This window comes from Pipistrellus kuhlii, unplaced genomic scaffold, assembly GCF_014108245.1.
Source record: "Pipistrellus kuhlii isolate mPipKuh1 unplaced genomic scaffold, mPipKuh1.p scaffold_m20_p_7, whole genome shotgun sequence".
NCBI lineage: Eukaryota > Metazoa > Chordata > Mammalia > Chiroptera > Vespertilionidae > Pipistrellus > Pipistrellus kuhlii.
Genome location: NW_023425573.1, coordinates 48200982 through 48222763, shown reverse-complemented (window position 1 = coordinate 48222763; position 21782 = coordinate 48200982). Strand labels below are relative to the sequence as shown.

Here is a 21782-nt window from a genome sequence, read left to right as displayed (position 1 = left end):
AAATAGAAGCATTGATCTTTATGAAAATGTTCTGAACAGGCATATTTCCAGAAATTCTAAAACATTTTCCTTCTTGAAGTCCACCTAAATCAATAGAATCTCAGAGGTTTTATTCAGCTATAAAGCTATTATCATTCTTGCCAAATTAATATGAACAAATTTGACCACATTTCTACAATTATATCATTTCTAAACTGTGCTGTTATATGAGAGCTTTAAACTAACTAGCATCTAAGTTCAGATACTAAAAATCTTTATGATTTGATGCAATACTATTTCATTATCACCTGTACTTACAAATTCAGCATCAAATTTCAGGGAACTGGACTCAGGAAGAATACCTATGTTCTTGTTCACTAACCAACTACTTATTCATTGTAAAATGAAAAGACTGATCACCATACAACCTAAAGAAAATGTGGCAGAAAACACATTATAAATGTTCAAGAGAGAATAAAATGAAAACAGAAAATACAAGAAAATTTAATTCAATGGGCATTTACCAAGTACTTTTCATATTTTAAGCACAAAGTAATGCATTAAACAAAACTGTCATTTAGATTAAATCACAGCATTTCCCATTAATTACTGAACCTCTCTATGTCTAAAGTTCCTAACCTATATAATGAGGTTTGCAGAATCTAAATCCTTCATATCTCAAATTCCATGTTGACAGACTAGAAATTGGGATAGTTCTCCCAAATCCACAAAAAGTGTAATTTTAATATGATTATGAAATCCTCATAGTATACTTAACGATATCAAAATTCCAAATGATAAAAATTTTAACGTAACTTGATTTTAAAAGTTCCAAAATACATCTATTCAATACATTTAAGGGAAGAATCCCCGTATCTTCCTTTATTCACAGGAACTACCTTTAGACTCTGTAAAGTTAGGAGGAAATTAAGCTGAATTCTACAAACAGTAGCCTATGATATTAGAACCAATACTCATGAACATTAATATTTTCCCTTTAAGATCTAGATATTTATTAAATGCCTATAAAACAGCTTCAAAATACCACAAAGTCACAAATTACACTCACAAAATATATTTAGAAGTTCAACTAAATCTGGTGGCCTTACTGAGAATTAGTATAGGAAATATGAATTTGAATTCTCAATTTATCATATGCTAGCTGCCTAATTTGGGCAAATTATTTGACTACATCTGTTTCCTCAAGTGTAAAATAATAACTATAGAACTTTTCTCACAGAATTCTTATGAAGATGAAATATATACATGCAAAGTTCTAATCACATATAATCTATATATATAAAAGCCTAATATGATGTGTTCCTCCACCCATCCTACTGTTTGTGAAGATGCACACTGACCATCTTCCAGGGGGAAGATGCTCAACTCGGGAGCTACCCTCTGGTGACCAGTGCCTCCCACAGCCAGCCTCCCATGGCCAGACAACCTCCTGCAGTCCCTTCCCCCTGCCGGCCAGCCCCAATTGGAACCTCTTGCAACCCCTCCCCCCGGCCAGCCAACCTCCCACGGCTGCAATCGCCCTGATCACCAGCAAGGCCGAGGGACCCCACCAGTACATTAATCCATGCACCAGGCCTCTAGTACTAGCATTAAAAAAGATGTAAACAATTTACAGGAAAAAGAAAATTGACAATTAGATAAAAATATAAGTATTAAATCTCACTAATAACTAAAGACATACAAATGTGGACAATCTTGAGTCATCAATGTGTACCAATCAGATTATCAAAGGTTAAAACAACAACGAAGTACATAGAATTGAGTAAGGTGTGGCAGTGCATGCACTCTCATGCTATTTTAGAGAGTAAATTGTTATCATTATCTGGAAAGCAGTTTGGGAACAAATACCAAAATTTTGATCCAGCAATTTCATTTAGGAATTATCTTGTATAATATAAATAATCACAAGCTTGTAAAGTCAAATCTGAAACAATGTTCAAGATTCAACTATTCCATTTCCAAAATTAAAATAATATAAACATTTGTTAATGGGCATTAATAAAATTATAGTATTTCCATAAAATGACTTTGCAGTCATTAAGAAGTGATTGGTATTCTCTAAAATCATGAAAAAAAGTGCTCTACAACATACTTTGAGTAAAAAGACAAATTAAAAAAACAGAGTACTTATATTTATAAACCCATGTATTTATAAACATGTATATTTACAAAGAAGAAAAATTCAGTGGTACAACATTTAAGTGGTTACCTCCAGACAGTAGGATTTGAGTGATTTAACTTTCTTATGTAACTCTTTCTGCACTTGCTTTCATTTAAATAAAATAATTATAGAACTAAAGAGGAATGCCATTCCTCCTCCAATCATTATTTTCACTGCATAAAACTACCAATCCAAGCAAACATTGTGTGAGAGATGGAACACATACTTTTGAATGTATCCTAAGTATAGATGAACCTGACAGCTCAGGGAAAAGCTAGAGTAAGGCCAGTTATGGTGACAAGTTTCAACAGTATCTCTACTGTAAAATATATTTAGAATTAATCTAGATTGACTAGAGTCCTCCTACACACTACAAGAAAAATAGGAACCTGAATGAGGAAGAGAAAGACAAAAGAACTAGCTATGAAAGCACCTTCTTAATATTGCTTTTCCAATGACTTTCTTCCCCCTTTCAATTCTATTTTGTATTGGTTTCATGTGTACAACTTAGTGGTTAGACTAACATATACTTTATATAGTGTGCCCCTCAATATTTCTAGTACCCCAGCCATACAGATTACAATATCACTGACTATTTTCCTATGCTTTCCATACTTCCCCATGATTATTTTGTAACTACTAATTTGTGCTTCCTAGTCCTTTCACCCAGTCCCCAAACCTCCCATCCCCTCTAGCAACCACCAGTTCTGTGTGTCCAAGCGTACCTTTCTCAAGTGACTCAAAGTAATTGAAAGAATTATTTAACATGAAAACATGAAAAAGGAACTAGAGGACTTAAGTGGTTTCAGGAAAGTTGACTGAAACCCAAATAGTTTTAACTTGTCATATGCTAATATAAGAAAAACCTGAGAACATACAAATATTAACATTTCCTAATATCAACACATGAAATCCATTTTTCCCTTATAAAAAAATTCTAGTGCTTAACTTCCCTATTTGAAATCAGAAAAAAAAAAAAAAATACTATACAAAGAGTAAGTTCAAAGCAACAAGGGGAACATGAAACAAGAGTCAAGAAGCTGAGAGTATGGTTCCAATTTTTAACTTACTCAGTCTCAATTCCCTAATAAGTAAAATAAGAAGACTGACAAGAGCTCTAAATACACTTAATAAAGCATCAAAAAATATTACACGCTTTTTGAAAGAACTGCATGCTCTGGAAAAAATAAGTTATACTGCTGAAGTACTAGTAAATTCAGGGAATTCTGTACACCATTTACCTACCCTCTTTGGAGAATCATAATGCACTATACTGCAAAAAAGAAAATGTTTTACTTTGTATAACACAGTTTCTCATAATTAGTGATGAACTAACCAATAAAGAAATGATTTCAAAAGAGCATCTATCTTTGTTATGAAATAATGTAATGTACAGCATGGTGACTATAGCAAATAATAATGTATTGTACATTTGAAAGTTGCTGAGTAGTCTTTTAAAAATTCTCATCACAATAGTAACTATGTATGGTAAAAGACACTATCCACATTTATTGAGGTGATCTTTTCACAAATAACAAATCATTATGTTGTATACTTCAAACTAATATAGTGCTATATGTGAATTATATCTCAATTTTTAAAAATCCCCTTAAAAAGAATAAGCAAATTTGAGGGTCATTGCCATTTAGATGCTATCTAAACCCAGGGAGTTGGATTATTTCACCAAGAGAGTAATTACAGTGAAAGAATAGAAGTTGTGTAAGGATTGAGGCCTGGGGCATGTGTGGAGAGATGAACAGGAACCAGGGGACCAAAGAGAAAATAGAAAACTAGGTCCCAGCTGGTTTGGCTCAGTGGATAGAGTGTCAACCTGTGGACTGAAGGATCCCAGGTTCGATTCCAGTCAAGGGCACTTGCCTGGGTTGCAGGCTTGATCCCCAGTAGGGGACATGTAGGAGGAAGCCAATCAATGATTCTCTCTCGTCATTGATGTTTCTCTCTCTCTCTCCCCCTTCTCCCTTCCTCTCTGAAATAAAGATATATTTTTTAAAAAGAAAGAATAAAACAGGTTTTCTGACTTAAAAAAAAAAATAGGAGAAAAAATAAAATTTTGAAAGGCAAAAAAAAAAAAAGATTTCAAGGAGAATAAACTGTCAAAAACTATATGTGTGTCAAGGAAGATGAGAACTGATTAAATTCAGGGATCACCAGGGCCACTGGTAAGAACAGGTTCAGCAGAGTTGATATGAAGCCAGATCAAAAAAGAATTGTCAGCCGAAACCGGTTTGGCTCAGTGGTAAAGCGTCAGTCTGTGGACTGAAAGGTCCCAGGTTCGATTCCGGTCAGGGGCATGTACGTTGGTTGCGGCCACATCCCCAGTAGAGGGTGTGCATGAGGCAGCTGGTCGATGTTTCTCTCTCATCGACGTTTCTGGCTCTCTCTCTCCCTTCCTCTCTGTGAAAAAAATCAATAAAATATATTAAAAAAAAAAAAAAAGAATTGTCGGAGAGCATCATAGGTAGCAAATACAATTCTGCTAAATGAAAAGCGGAGAATAAGGATAACAATAAGAGGAAGTAAAAGGTCAGGAGAGGAATTTTTTCCCCTGAGTATGTTGATAATAATAGTAAAGAAAAGAAAATGGTGATGCTGGAGGAAGATATTTGACTAATATGAAGAGACTATACAAAAACAGGAGTGATTATCCATCTAATAAAACAGCAGTTGGGAGCCTCAGTCTGGTAGCTCAGTTGGTTAGAGCAGTGGTCGCCAACTGGTGGTCCACAGACTACTGGTGGCCTGTGAGGTCCGAAAGGTTGGTGACCATTGGGTTCGAGAGCATTGTCCTAATATACCAAAGTTGTAGGTTTGATTCCTGGATCCAGGCACATACAAGAATCAGCCAATCCTACATAAGACTAATAAGCTAGTTGTCCCTTTGGAAATTTGACCAACTGTGAGTTTGAACACTTGCTATGATGTGCGCTGACCACCAGGGGGCAGTGCAGAACGAAGAAAGGCCCCTGCTGGCAGCCAGCAGCTGGGGGAAGGAAGGCTCTGGCTGGCAGCTAGAAGGCCCCAATCAGCCCTGATCACCGGCCAGGCCTAGGAACCCTGCCTGTGCATGAGTTTCATGCACCAGGCCTCTAGTGAATGAATAAATAAGCAGAACAACAAATAGATGTTTCTCTCTCCCCTTCCTTTTCTTTCTCTAAAATCAATAAAGAAAAAAGAAAAACATGGTAATTTCTAACTGGGAAATCCATCCTCAAAGAAAAAAGACTGGTTGGCCCTCCCCATAAAGAGATTTTTTAAAAAATAACACAAATGAATGAGAAGGTTATAAGTTATTACATGTTTACATATATATATATATTTTATGCTATACCATTTTGACCTTTTGGTTAAATTAATAACTATAAGCTCCAACTGCATTGGCTAAGAAACTTTTGTCTCTGTAAGTTCTGCAAATAATGGTAGAAGCCATATTTTTTTTTAATTATCTTCCTCATTAAATAAGAGTCTTTTTTCTGATATTCAGAATTATCGAACTAGATAATCAAATAGATATTTGCAATGTGTTAGCTTTACAGCTTTAATATAGTGATGCCCTCATTAAGTAACGAGGACTTTGTCCCTATGCTAAATGCATCAGCCCGAGTGCTTTCAAGTTCTCTATCTCATCACCAGGTTTTTCAGCTGTGACCTGTTTGCTGCTTGAATGCTTAAGTAAAAATAATTTTTCAACATTTACTGGCATAAATTATTTTTTTCTTCACATGTTCAGTAATTCCATACTTTTATCAAAAGTCATTTGACATTGTTTAACTTTGAGTAAGGCATATTTACTTTTATTTTTATTTTTATTGTTGAAAGTATTACAGATGCCCCCTTTTTTTCTCATTGACCCCCTCTAGCCTGCAACTGCCCCCCCCCCCCCCCCCCCCGCCCCAGCCACTGTATGAGGAGAAAACAGGTATGATCTCAGCCAAAATAATTATGTATTTAATAATAAATTATTTAGAAGATAGATATCAACTATTAACAATCATTACCTTAAGTTTCCAATGCACTTTAAGAAATTGGTTAATATGAACCAGGAGGTCATGGTTCAAGTCTGAGTCGGGGCACATGCCTGGGTTGTGGGCTTGATCCCCAATAGGGGGCATGAAGGAGACACCTGAACAATAATTCTCATCACTGCTGTTTCTCTCTCTCTCCATATCCCTTCTCTTCATCACCAACAAAATATTTTAAGGTAACTACATCATCTTTATCTAATCTTATTTTCATTATATTTATTGGCGTGTTGTATATCTTACATAATTTACTAGAATATAAGTAAATTTATATTGTTCATAAATCTATATACATGATCTATGCCTCAAAATATTTTTACCGATAGGGAAGCAGGATTAAAATAATTTAAAGACCATTAGTATAGAAGGTGGAACCTAAATATTATGTAGTGTAAAAAGAATTTCTCAAACCTTAGAGTGAACCAGATTTAAAGACAATATTAAAAGAAGAAACCCATCAAAAGAGGCAACGATTGTTAATCACCCACTCAAAGAAAAACCAAGTAAAAGTTCTTCAAAAACAAACAAAAATAATGCCTCTTTGGAAAAAGATGTAACATAGGAAGTAAACATTTTAAAGGCAAAAGGGAAAAAAATTGAAGAAAACTTATAGCAATCTCTAGTAGTTCATGTATTCATAAAATAAAAATTAGTAAACAGAAATTTCACTTAAAATGGAGTTGTGAGACTAGAAGAGAGAACTCTATGTGTGGTCACTCATTGCACACTACTGACTCCAACAGGAAAAGAAGTACCTTGCATCTCTAACAGGAAGTGATACTACATTACTCTCAGCAGGAGGAAGAAAAGATTCCTCCTTGCCCAGTAACAGCTGAGCCAATAGGAGACTGCTTTAACTAGCTAGAGAGAAGTCACTACCCTGTTTCCCCGAAAATAAGACAGTGTCTTATATTAATTTTTGCTCCCAAAGATGCGCTAGATCTTATTTTCAGGAGATGTCTTATTTTTCCATGAAGAAGAATACGGTACAGTTATTGTTAAATGAAAATAAAGGAAATTTATTACCTGTATACGGTATGGTACAGTAGTATGGTAGTTGTCAACACAAACCAGACAAACTGTGAATCCTACAGTATCAAGAATTTACTCATTTATTCAATGACAATCGTGTCATCATCTTCTGGAACATCATCATAACAATCCAATTCCTGAATTTCCTGGTGAATTTCTTGTGACTCCATTTCTTTCAGAATCAGTGGACCAAATCTCTCATGTTTAGCAATAGCACTGTCTTTAAATGAGTACTTCTTGTCAAGGTAGCCTGCTCACAGTGCATTTGCAATGCAACTGTCAGTGATTTTCTCCCATGAATTCTTCACCCAAGTCACAACTTCTTGCAGTTTAGGTTTCACAAAGTTTCCACGCTGATTTCTCTCCATTCTATTTTCAATGTAGTCATTAATTTTCATACGCAAATTGTCTTTGAATAGCTTGTTTACTGCAATATCAAGGGTCTGGAGATAGGCCATATTTTTGGGGGGATGCCTTATATTTCACTTAGAAGGAAACCTGTAAGTAGGTCTTATTTTCGGAGGATGTCTTATTTTCGGGGAAACATGGTATACTTGGAACTTTCAGTTTCCTCCATTAGAGTCTTCCTTTACAACAGCCCCTTCCTACTCCATTAAAAAAGCTTCCTCTCCTTTGTTCTCTGTACATATGTTTGGTTCACCATTAGACCACATATCCCAAATTGCAATTCCTTGTAATTCCCAGATAAACCCAATTTTGGGAGAAATATCTGGCTGTCTATTTGTTTAAGCTCAACAACATGATCAGATTTATCTCAAGAGGAAAATAAAAAATGCAAAGAAGCATTTTATAAAAATAACATTTTACATTTTAAAATTTAATTATTTAAAACATTAGTTCTTAACATGATCAACAAGTAACAGTCTGATTACATTTAATAATGTGTTTAATTTTTTCTTCTGAGTTTAAGATCAAATCTATTTTCCAGGTTTCACTTAATGTGAAAATATTTTGACCACATTAGGCTTACATCACATAATACCAAATCTCATTGTCCAGAAAATATGTATTATTTTATTTCTATGAATGAAAAGCACACTGTAAACATTTAAAGATATATAACAGAATGAAATGCATTAGTCTAACCATTCACAGGAATGTAAAACTTTTTCATTCTATTAGAACACCTCTTTCCTAAAAGCTTTCTAGGCAAATGAACAAGTCTGAAGCAAATGAGAGTTAAGTTCCAGGGTTACTCCTCCTAGCCAACAGGCCTTGAGTTACTTTCTTATTTCTATTAAAACAGGAGTTGTAATGGGACACAACACTAGCTACATTAGTTTCTGGCTGTCTTGCCAGTTCCTTAGTCTACTTCTATTTTCTATGGTTAAAAAAAGGTAGACTCAGGAAACAGAAACAAATTCTTAAGGTAGTAACAGTTAAGTGGGGAGAGTTAACTACTGAATGGCATGTACAATAATTTAATTTCTTTTAATTTATTTATTGACTTTAAAGAGAGAGGGGAAGGAAGAAAGTGAAACATCTATTTGCTGTTCCACTTATTTATGCATTGATTAACTCATATGTGTGCCCTGATTGGGTTTTGAACCTGCAACCTTGGTTTATCTAACCAACAGAGCTACCAGGCCAGGGCTGCAGTAGTTTTAAAAAAATAATAATCTAAAATGTAAAAAGAAGGGAATCACAATTCATACAATCTTAAAAATACTCAAAGAGAGAAGCATGCTAATACTCTATATTTTTCCTTGATTGTTTTCATGAAGAAGTATTTACATTTTACTTATAACTTTACTAAAAATTTCATTCCATCTCCACTATGGGTAACCAAAGCCCAAAATAAAACAAAAACCTAAAATCATCAGATTCATTTTCTGATGCAAAATTCACAGAACTAGAATTAACGCTTTATCTCTGATAGCATATTTTGTTACTAATTAGAACTTCATTTAGACTTTTATTTTCTTTGAAATAGTTGATTCTAATATGACCTTTTAAGTCAAGCAAAGCAGCTACTTTTAAAACTAAATATAAACCTTTTGTTTATATGATATGAGCCTTTCATATATATGAAATATGTTAGATTCATATAACACATCTGGAATGAAAATTTCTTCAGTAAATTTTAAGTATTTCTGGAGTCATGTTTATGAGTAAACAAAATCAGGACTTTATAATTTTTCATGTTGCTTTATGTTCAAAGTTTTCTTCTTCCTCTATCACAGCATTGTCCCTCCACAAAGTCTATATCACTGTCTCTGTCTCCTCTCATCACTCACTCCTGGGTTAGCAAGCAACCATGTCAGAAGTAGCATTATGTAAGTGACCACATGACTAAGTTCTGATGCCTCCTGCCAACATCCAACAAGAAAAAGTAAGTAAGGAGCTGTGAACTTGGCAGCAGATTCTCCAAGTCCTAGCTGCGTTTTGATGTGATTGTTGTCCCAACTGCAAGTTTGATAGTCATCTCATCAGATGTGAGCTAAACCACCTAAGTCAATCTCAAACTTATCGAAATTGAAATAATAACTATTTGTTGTTCTAAACTGTTAAAATTTAGTGTATTCTACTAAACAGAATTAGTAATCAAGATAAAGTATCAGCCGAAACCGGTTTGGCTCAGTGGTAGAGCGTCGGTCTGCGGACTGAAAGGTCCTGGGTTCAATTCCCGTCAAGGGCATGTACCTTGGTTGCGGGCACATCCCCGGTAGGGGGTGTGCAAGAGGCAGCTGGTGGATGTTTCTCTCTCATTGACATTTCTAGCTTTCTCTCTCTCTCCCTTCCTCTCTGTAAAAAATCAATAAAATATGTTTTTTTTAAAAAACGATAAAGTATCATTAACTTTTTTATTTCCTCCCACCCCAACTCTTAAAGAGTTCCTTGCCTAAAGCAAATACTTAATGCCAAAGTAAAAATCTAATGAATTTTGGACAAAATTCATACCAACCTTACTTTACAGATAAGGGAAATACAACTGGGTGTATGCATTTTTTTAAAAGGGTTTTGTCCTACAGCTAGGACTCTAGGGATAATAGCTATTGATATTTATTACATTGAAAATTCAAATTTAGATATTACTTTATACATTTATTAATACATTTGAAGACAGCAATAATGAATGCCTCACAATTAATATAAATAATATCTTACTATTGTTTTGAAAATACTCTTGACCTCATAGATCCCCCTAGAGGTAATTAGTGACCCCAAGTAAAGTATCCATTTGTTCTGGAATATGAGAGACTGATACTGAAGGATTAACTTGGAAAGTGAATTTTATATGCCTTAATTTATAAGAGCCAATTCTAAAAATAAGCTATGAAACATTTTAAATCTTAGCAGTTTCACTCAATGTTGATGGGCTTGCTTCCTTGGGATGCTGATTAATACCTTCATCTTTAATATGAAAGGCTATTCTTCTCCTATGTAAGTGTGCCTAAGTAATAGAAACATGTCAGAGTCTGAGGAAAGAAATGTACCAGGTACTTCAAACTATTACCTACAAAAATAAGAATATTAGGATAAAGGAATAAAGATTTCTCTCACTTATGCACCAGATGTTCATGAGAAAAACCACAAGCCCAAAATGGAGTCACTTGTGCTAAACACCCAAAATACTGAACCTACATTTCATAACTGACCCACTTGCCCAGGAATTCCCCAAGAATGTGATTTTAATCAGGCTGGAATTTTCTGGGGAGTACCAATGAGGTAATCTGTCACATGGGCCCTCTCACTCCTCCCCAAAGGAAGCTGAGGCTATCTGCAAGATAAGACCCCCACCTTGTCCTAAGGGAAGATAACCTTCCCTGAAAAAATCTTTTTACTTTTGCTGATAATTTTCATATCCTGTCTAGTTTCTGCCTATAAAAGCCTTCAATTTGTATAGCTTCTTAGAGTTCCTCTCTAATTGCTAGATGGAATGCTGCCTGATTCATGAATTACTCAATAAAGCCAATTAGATTTCACACTGACAGAACTTTTGTTCTTTAACACAGGAAATATATTATCTTCTATGTTTATGTTTATTGTTACTTTAATTAAATAGGTAAGCAAGTATTGTATTTCAGGAACCCATGATTATACGTTATTTTTTTTATTTCAACTTTTAAAGTTTTTATTTAATTTACTGAGGTGAAATCACGACCTGAAAGGCCAGTTGCTTTGACGCACCATGGCCCCAATTGGTTCCCTTCAATCCCCCGCACCTGGATCAGGGGCAGGGCTGACTGGCCAACCTCCCTTAGCCCCTTCTCCACTGGCCAACCGCCCATGGCCCCTCCCCCTGTCCAGCCCAGCCCCAATCAGCCCAATCAGGGTGGGCCGGAAGGATCCTACCTGTGCATGAATTCGTGCCACCAAGCCTCTAGTTGATTAATAAATCTGTATATGTTTCAAGTGTATAATTCTACAGTATAGCATTAGCATATTGTATGTTCACCACCCCAAGTCTAGTCACTTTCCATAATCTTTATCATCCTTTCCCATGATTCTACTTTAATCAAGCCACATATCTTCTAACAACTCTCATTTTTGCATTATCCTACAATAATAATATCCTAAATGTAAAAATATAAAACTTTTTACAATATTTTACACTAAAATTATCTTTGCAATTTCCCAATATGCCTCAAGAAAACAAAAGAGTTTTGTTACTTCTACCAGATTATTGCTGCTAGAAAAAGTTAGGTTTGTTTGATAAGTTATTATTTGTAAGAGCGCATTGAAAAGGTATTAAACCAAGAAAGACATGTATCTTTCTTAGGTTACATTTTTAAAGGTAAAGTGTTATTAATAAATATTTCAAAAATTTTGTTTTGTGAGAAAGTCCCTAGAGATGTGTCAATGTTCTCACTGTCCTTTATATTTTTACTCTCAGGGAAAGTAATTATTTTCATGAAATAGTTAGATACTGTACTCCAGTAGAGAATTTTACACTTCTCCATTCTATTATTAATTTTAGAAACAAATTCACCACAGACACTGAGTCTCTGTTTTCCACAGATAGCTGTTATTTTACTCTGATAGTTCCTTAAAAGCTCTGCCACAAGTTATAGGCCAGAGTTTGTGTCTTCAACAAAAGAGAGATTCAGAGTCTGAGAAAAGGAATGTACCAGGCAAGTTCTTCAAACTGTTAACTCCAAAGGTCAGACTATGAGAACAGGCTCCCAGGGTGAAAGCCCTCCACTGCTCCCTTGCCATCTTTGAGTCAAGATTTCCAGGACCCTTTTTAACCTCTCAGCAAACACCTTCCTAACAGTAGACAGCTCACCCAATCCCAGCTAACCCAAAAGAAACAACACCCTCAATATTACATTATGACATTCTATCTTTCCTTTTATTTTATTCTCTTGAATATGTCTTCTCTGTATTCTCATAATCACCTTCTTTGTTCATCAACATTAACTATTTCTTCCTAATTGGTCTCCCATTTCCAATATTTTTCCTTCCTAAAAAAATTATCCATATCTTAACTGGAATGGGCATTCTAAATTTAAAAATTGTCATTGATATTTTCTATGTACTGTTCCAATGTATATTGCCCTTGGGAGAAAACCCAAATTCACCCATCTGTTTTTACAACATGTACCAGTCACATTAAACATTTTGTGGTCCAGGAAAAAAAGAAAGAAAGAAACAACAAAAATTACATAGTACCAAATGAACTAATGATAGAAAGTGCATTTGATTGGAATATTGTTGATACTGTTTTAATGTTTTATTTTCTTCCTTCTAAAGCTTTCTATAACCAAACTATTAGTAAACTCTGCTTGTATGAACCAAAATGAGACATTTAAAAAACTTTCACTAACTCTCAGAATTCAGAAACTCTTTAGTTCTTTTCTTTTTAAAAAATATTTTATTGATTTTTTTTTTCTTTTTAAGAGAGAGAGAGAGGAGGGATGGGAGAGGGAGAGGGAGAAAGAAACATCAACATGAGAGCAGAACATTGACCAGCCGCCTCCTGAACTCCCCCACCTGGGATCAAGCTTGAAACCCAGGCATGTGCCCTGACCGGAATGTGGCCAGCAAACTTTTGGTGCACTGGACCACATCCAACCAACTGAGCTACACAGGCCAGGACAAGAATCTCCTTTTCATAGCAATAGAAATATTTGCATAGATTCAATAATAATTCGCCCTCCCTTTCATCAGGACATAGTTGTACAAACTCATTGAGCAATAAATGTTTTACCTGGAGTGTCACACTTGAGAACAATGCTCATTTAAACAGGTATAACAACACTGACTTTACTTATAGACCCAATGCCTACTAAGCCCGACCAGGAATACTGGCCTGGTCCCTGGCTTATAAGGGCTCAGCCTTACAGGTGATAATAAAGATCACTTCACAGCAGGCCACGAATCTTAAAAATTTGAGAGATGTTTAAGGATACTACTATAGGTAAAATCTGATAGTGTCCTAGGCTTGCTTTTCTACCCTGAGAAAAACAAATAACAGTGGCTTTTAAATGTCCTAGCTGAGGTTCCTTATAAAAAGTTACAGTCACAGTTAATTCTGTAGGCTCGGTAGTTATACAATTGTATACACCTTAAAGATATGCAAAAACAAACTCAAGGAGCCCAATGAGGTTAATATTCTTGCTGCATCTATGAAAATAATCAGCCATACGTCATAATGAGACCAGCTTTTTGTGGGGATCAAGAAAAATCTTTAACATTATTATGATCACAACCCTCCAAAAATCTTTCCAAAACCATTTCTTCTAAGCAATTCAAACACAAATATAATTCCCCAATAAACTTAGGAACATGTGATTATCTATAACAATTAAAAATACAAAGTTAAGGCCCTGACCAGGTAGCTCAGTTGGTTAGAGTAGTGCTGATATGCCAAAGTTGCATGTTACATCACCCGTCAGGGTACATACCAGAAACAGCCAATAAATGCACAAATAAGTGGGACAATGAGTTGATATTTTTCTCTTTCCTCTCTAAAATTCATAAAGCAATAAAAAACAAAATTAGATAAAAATATACAAATTAAAATGAAGTTATTACCATTAAAAAGACAATTTAAAAAACAAGCATCCTCAGAATCCAGTGGTAGAAATATAAAATGGTACAATCCCTTCTGAAAAAAATTTTCTGGTTATATGAAAAAAACCTTGATATCTGAATAAAAGAGCACCATCTACATTATCATTCAAAAAAGCCCACCAAGAAGAGCCAAAGCCAGATAATCAAAGAAGCCAGAGAAAAGAACAATATTATAACAAGACTGATTCCATAAACATATACCCCAAGGTACTAAAAGGTACGGATTTTAGGAAATAAATGAGAATATTACATTATATCCCAACCCATAACCTGCAGAATTAAAGTTTAGGAACACGGAAGGCTTATAAGAGAGGTGGAGATCACAGAGCTTGGGACCCATATTCACAGAGGAAAAACACATCAAGGGCTACCTATAGGTAGCCTCATTGTTTTAATTTCCTCAACCTATCATTAGGGTTGAAAAGGAGCCAGCTTTGCAGGTGATGATCAAATTTGACTAAGCAGACATAAGTAAGCACTGACTCACCATACAAAACTCATAATCCACAGTATTACAGGGTGGCCATTTCACACACACACCCCACACACACACATACACAAACACCCGTATGCCAAGCTCTCTGTGAACAGGGGAACTGCCTAAATCAAAGGCTGATCTTCAAACATAAAAACACAGGTGTACTCATAACACAGACCTCAAGAGATTTGGAGAAAAAGTTTTAGGAGAAAACATTTTCGATCTCTATGTCCCGTTGCCCAGTTCACCACATTGTTTACCTCAAATATTACAAACCAGCAATATCTAAGTATTTTGTTACAAGAGGTGGAAGCAAAACAACAAAATTTAACAATATTTTAAAAAGTTGGCTACCAGTTATCTAGGATAACATTCCTTATATTAGAGATTTTAGAGTATACAATGGAAATGTGATATAGATAACAAATGTTGATGGAAAATAGGGCCTTGGCATGTGCATTAAAGAACAATTTTACTAGCAAAAACAAATAGGGAAAAAAATCACATGTAAAAAAAAAAGGGAAATTTTTTTTAAAATCTAAATAACGCCCATGGACACAGACAATAGGTTGGTAAAGGCTGGGGCAGGTAGAAGGGAAAAAAAGGGGAACATATGTAATACTTCATAAATAAAGATTTAGTAATAATAATAATCCTATATAATAAAAGCCTAATATGCAAATCCACCTAATGTCAGAACAACTTGTGGAACGTTTGGTTGCTATGATTCACACTGACCACCAGGGGGCAGACGCTCGATGCAGGAGCTGCCCCCAGCCCAGAGGCCCCAGGCCAGCCAAGGAGGGTGCCAGCAGGGCAATAATGGGGCAGTGTTGGCAAGTGCCAAGGCAGGTGCCAGTGGACAACCCCCTCCAATCGCTCCGCCAGTCACCTCACAGAAGGAGGCAACCCGAGGCGGGGGGGAGAAGGGGGCAGTGAGCAGGTGGCTCCGGGCCAGCCAAGGAAGGTGCCAGTAGGGATTCCCCCCCACACAATTGCCCCGCCAGTCACCCCACAGATTGGCCCTGATTGCTGGCCAGACCTAGGAACCCTACCCATGCATGAATTTAATGCACCCGGCCTCTAGTAAAATATAAAATCTAAATAACTGGGCAAGTTAATTTTCACATATCTGTAAATAAAAAAGTATTAAAATACAAAATAGCCCAGCCAGTGTAGCTCAGTGGTTGAATGTCCACCTAAGAACCAAGAGATCATGGTTCGATTCCCTGTCAGGGCACATGCCAGCATTGTAGGTTCAATCCCCAGTAGGGAGCATGCAGAAGGCAGCTGATCAATGGTTCTCTCTCATCACTGATATTTCTCTCTTTTCCTCTCCCTTCCTCTGTGTGTGTGTGTGTGTGTGTGTGTGTGTGTGTGTGTATTTAAAGTGGTCTTTTAAAAATGCAAAATAATTATAGTAAATGTAATACAAGTATACCGTTAATACTTAGGAGAACTTATAAATATCACATATATGCACTAAGATTTCAGTGCAATAACAGGCAAATGTCAAAGAGAAATACAACAAGTTAAGTTACTGAAAAATTGCTCACTCTAGTCACAGAAATGCAGATTAAATAAAGTACGACTTTTCACAATGGAATTAGCAAGAACTAAAAATGATGCACAGCCCTAATTGATTTGGCTCAGTGGATAGAGTGTCAGTCAGCTGACTGAAGGGTCCCAGGTTCGATTCTAGTTAAGGGCATGTACCTTGGTTGTGAGCACATCCCCAGTAAGTGGTGTGCAGGAGGCAACTGACAGATGTTTCTCTCTCATTGATGTTTCTAACTCTCTATCCCTCTCTCTTCCTCTCTGTAAAAAATCAATAAAACATATATATATTTTTTTAAATGATGCATATACCCAATGAAGGTATGGTAAAATAGGTGCAGTTATATATTGCTAGAAAGATATAAACTCATATAATTCTTTCAAAAGCCAAGTTCATAATACATATTTTAAGAACCTTAAATTATTCCAAGCCCTTGACCCAGTAATTACATTTCTGGGAATTTATCCCATGAAATAATGCAAACAACAACAAATGAAATCATACATAAAAATGTTCATTGAAACATTATTTATAAAAGTAGGAAGGAGGGAATCTATCTATATGAACATGCTGCACTATTAGCATTATATTGGGACACAGAAAATAATCAAATAACCGTACGGTGAGGTAGAGGGTTGGGAGAATTTCACAAAAGTAACTCTTGCCAAGTGTATTAAAAAATAAGCAGATTTTACCAAGAAAAAAGGGAAATATGAATTTCATACAAAGTACATAGGGTGCAAAATCATGGCATCATGAAATTCTATATTTAAGTACGGTACATCTGTAATATGTTTAGAACATGCTGCTTCCTATCTCCCAATGGTTTTCAGAAAGTGATGTTTTCCAATGGTATAAACACACACAGAACAATAAGCACAAATATAAAATATTAGGCTAGCTGGATGTGATTAGTCATCTATGTATAATTTTATATACCAGGAGGCATGCAGAAGGATTTTAAAAAACAGATGAAACTTTTCTTAAGCTAAACTCAACATGAGGTTGTATGAAATATTAGAAAGAATACCTAACTACTGGCTATTGGTAAGCCCCAGTCAATCTCTAATTCTCACATCACCTTAAAAGGAGAAAATAAGTATTCAACTACATCAAATTATTGTTATAGTCATGTGAAATAGATTTGAACATAAGGTAATACAATCTTCTACCTCCCCAAACTAGCTCAACCTCATTCCTTTAAATTATTTTGTCCCTCATATTTATCCCTCTGCCCATACACATTGCTGCTAGTCTAGTATTACCACCTGACACCAATTTCTACAGTAAACACTGGTCTTTCTTTCCATTTAACAGATTTCTTCCAACTCTATCTTTCTAAAACAACTTTTTAATCATGTCAAAATTCTGCTTAAAATCTATTAGCTAATCCAAATTTCCCTTTCTAACTTCCTTATTATTTTCAAACAAATTTTAGGTAGGTTTCCCTCCATCCATTTCTTTGTTCAGGTTGCCATTCTAAGATAAAGTACTATCTTCAACCTCCTTTAAAGCCCAAATGAAACTGAACCCCTTTAATTCCAAACCATTTTTCCCCTGCACATCTAAAGATATCAATAGCAATACTTAAGCATATGAACTATCCTGAACCATGCTACCTTCACATACAGTATAAACTCATATTATTGGGAATAGGGGAGTGTGGGTAATATCTAGTTGGTAAGTTCTATTAAAATATAGTAAATATTAACTTTGACATGGACCACACTGGAGATGAATATACTGTTTCTCAATAAATCCAGATAAGTCCAACACAACCAATCTGACCACTAGCATTAAAACAAATATCATATTCTGAGTTCCAGAAACTTACAGCTGGCCTGCAATGAGGAGCTATGATACCCAAAAAATATTCATATTAAGACCTAAGAGCCACACTTACTGTAAGACACTCACACTGCAAGAGCTACTCAGGAACAGAAAGCACCTGATTCATGTATCCCACCTAGACCGGAAGTTCACTGAGTAAATGCTGGCCATTAAAATTGGTTTTTTTCCTTCCCCACCCCCAGTTATTTTCCTAACATAAATAATTGAATTTCCATAAGTTAAACTCACAAAAGACGAGACTTGACTCTATGTATATCCTTTCTCTCTAAATAAATTACTAACTCCTTGAGCACATTACAGGCCATGCATTTTATTCTGGGCACCCTGAACTTTTTCCAGTTATTAAGATAGATGCTGACCTGATTCTTGTTCTCAATTTAGTGATCAATTTATTTAACTAATCACTACTGCCTAATATGAAGTTATTAGCACATCACAATAGTATTAAACATGAGACACTAATAAGCGTGTTTTATTTGTTTCTCTGGGTAACTACAGGATTATTTTTAGCTCACTTGTGAAGAGCTGAGATTACAAATACAGAAGCAAACATGCCAGATACATGTAATTAATTTAGTTGGTACCTCTGGACTTCAGCTGTAATGTATCAAATGCTACCTACTTAGAATAAAATATTTGCAATGAGTCCCAAAGAATGACCTAGTTTAAAAGATGTCTCACATAAAGATGAAAAAGGTCAAATTCAAGGCACTATATGTCATAGCACACTTCATTACAAAACAAACAAAACCCAGTAAATTCTAGTCACTTTCTATTTGGCACTTTTTTTTTTCTTCCTGAGCATGGCTTCCTCTTACCCTCCCATTTCACACATAGTACAAAAGCACTTACACATTCTTTAAACATTTTTTTTTTTCTTTTATGAGTTTTGGCAAGTACACCTATGAACAGACTTTCTGGAGAGGGAAGGGGAAGGAGAGCTTTTACCTAACCTGCCAAAGTTACTACATGTTCTCTTCCTGAACCAACTGTTTACTGTTTTACACAGCCCTTCCCTAACCCTTTAAGTTCCGACTTCAAATCCCCAAGGTCTGATTATAGATATTTCCTCAACAAGCTTACAGAAAATACTAATGACAACACACAGGAATTCCATGTTATGACATTTAGACCACAATAAAGAAAAATCTTTATTTTTTTCCCCCTATTGACTTAAAAGAGAGAAATATGGATGTGAGAAGTACATCGATCAATTGCCTCTGCTACATGCCCCCATTGGGAATCAAACCCCCAACTGAGGTACCCGCCCTGTCCAGGAATCGAACTCCGACCTTCCAGTGCACTGGACGCTGTGGTCAACTGTTCCAACCAACTGAGCCATGCTTGCCAGGGCAATGGAGTATATCTTGACACTCAATTATATAACAATGCTCCACTCCACTTAACCTCATTGAAAAGCCTCCCTTAAAACTGTTTATCCTTTTTTGTTGTTCCTACCCACCTCCTAACAATACTTCCCTCAGCTCTGAAGCAGCCCCTCTTTTAAGACAGTGACCTGTCCCACAGCCTCTGTCGGTTACTGTTGCCTCACACACCTCCTGCTTTCAGTGTGCTACCCTGACAACCCATAAAAGGAGAAGCCGGGGGAAGCCTTGTGGAGGTCGGGGTGGAAGCAGGTGCGAGCGGGCCCAGCAGCAGGAGCCATGGCTGCCAAAGTGTTAGAATCCATCGGCAAGGTTGGCCTGGCCTTGGCCCTCGCGGGAGGCGTGGTGAACTCGGCCCTGTACAATGTGGACGCGGGGCACAGAGCCGTCATCTTTGACCGGTTCCGCGGCGTGCAGGACACGGTGGTGGGGGAAGGGACCCACTTCCTCATCCCCTGGGTACAGAAACCCATCATCTTCGACTGCCGCTCCCAACCCCGGAACGTGCCGGTCACCACGGGCAGCAAAGACCTGCAGAACGTCCACATCACGCTGCGCATCCTCTTCCGCCCGGCGGCAGGCCAGCTGCCCCGCATCTTCACCAGCCTGGGCGAGGGCTACGACGAGCGCGTGCTGCCGTCCGTCACCACCGAGGTCCTCAAGGCGGCCGTGGCTCGCTTTGACGCCGAAGAGCTCATCACCCAGAGGGAGATGGTCTCCAGGCAGGTGAGCGAAGACCTCGCGGAGCGAGCCGGCGCCTTCGGGCTCATCCTGGACGACGTGTCCCTGACGCATCTCACCTTCGGGAAGGAGTTCACAGAAGCCATAGAAGCCAAGCAGGTGGCCCAGCAGGAAGCCGAGATGGCCAGGTTTGTGGTGGAAAAGGCCGAGCAGCAGAAGAAGGCAGCTGTCATCTCTGCCGAGGGCGACGCCAAGGCCGCAAGGCTGATCGCAAACTCGCTTGCCGCTGCGGGCGACGGCCTGATCGAGCTGCGCAAGCTGGAAGCTGCGGAGGACATCGCCTACCAGCTCTCCGGCTCCAGGAACGTCACCTACCTCCCGCTCCCGCTCCCGGGGCGTCTCCTGCCTGCCCGCCCCGGAGTCGGTGCTCCTCCAGCTTGCCCAGCGAGGCCTGCCCAGCCCGCACCTGCTGGGTCCAGGCCACAGCCCGCACCTGCTGCTGAAGTCGGTGCTCCTCCGGCTTGCCCAGCGAGGCCTGCCCAGCCCGAACCTGCTGCTGAAGTCGGTGCTCCTCCGGCTTGCCCAGCGAGGCCTGCCCATCCCGCACCTGCTGGGCACAGGCCACAGCCCGCACCTGCTGCTGGAGTCAATGCTCCTTCGGAGGCCTGCCCAGCCCGCACCTGCTGCTGAAGTCGGTGCTCCTCCGGCTTGCCCAGCGAGGCCTGCCCAGCCAGCACCTGCTGGGCCCAGGCCACCGCCCTGAGGATTCTTATCATTGTGTTCCTTCTGCCCCTGCCCCAGAATCACTGTGAAATCTCGTGACTGGCTTCAAGTGAAGGAAATAAAAGTAAAATCACTTCAGACCTCTAAAAAAAAAAAAAAAAGAAACTTCATCCTGAGACTTACAGACTGCTCCCTGATTTGTTTCAGATCCTCAAAGCTTTCTTGTTTTGGTCACCATAATGGTTTATGTTAACAATAATCTTTCTTACAAGGAAGTTCAAAAGTATGTTTCAACCATCCCATCCTATATAATAAAAGGCTAATATGCAAATGGACAGAACGGTGGAACAGCCGGTCGCTATGGCACGCACTGACCTCTAGGGGGCAGACACTCAATGCAGGACCTGTCCCCTGGTGGTCAATATGCTCCCACAGGGGGAGCACCACTCAGCCAGAGGCCCTGAGCTGGGCTCAGGGCTGGCAAGTGCAGCCGTGGTGGCGGGAGCCTCTCCTTCCACAGCAGCGTTAAGGATGTCCGACTGCCAGATGTCCGACAGGAGCCAGCCTAAGCCGTCAGTTGGACATCCCCCGAGGACTCCCGACTGCAAGAGGGCGTAGGCCAGGCTGAGGGATCCCCGAGTGCCTGACTTTCATGCACCGGGCCTCTCGTGTCATCATAGAAACTGGAAAAGATGTAAGTATGGCTTCTCTCTAAACTCAGGCACAAAATAGCTTTCTACTTTTACCTTTCATTTACCTCAAAGCTCATCATCATACAAGGTAACAAAAAATGATAATGTAAAAGTTTTAAGGTTTCCTTCTGAGCATTTCT

At 37.9% G+C, this 21782-nt stretch overlaps 2 protein-coding genes across 23 annotated transcripts in view; one reads left to right on the top strand and one right to left on the bottom strand.

Annotated features, from left to right (window-relative positions):
* BAZ2B (bromodomain adjacent to zinc finger domain 2B) overlaps positions 1-21782 on the bottom strand; it is a 277515-nt gene that overhangs the window by 188515 nt on the left and 67218 nt on the right. The window lies entirely within an intron of this gene.
* LOC118709303 (prohibitin-like) lies at positions 19770-20917 on the top strand. The gene has a single exon (XM_036421259.1). The coding sequence runs from the start codon at positions 19826-19828 to the stop codon at positions 20915-20917; it is 1092 nt and encodes a 363-aa protein (XP_036277152.1). The 5' UTR covers positions 19770-19825.

Coding starts and splice junctions, on each gene's coding strand:
- LOC118709303 (XM_036421259.1), top strand. CDS start 19,826: ATGGCTGCCAAAGTGTTAGAATCCATCGGCAAGGTTGGCCTGGCCTTG.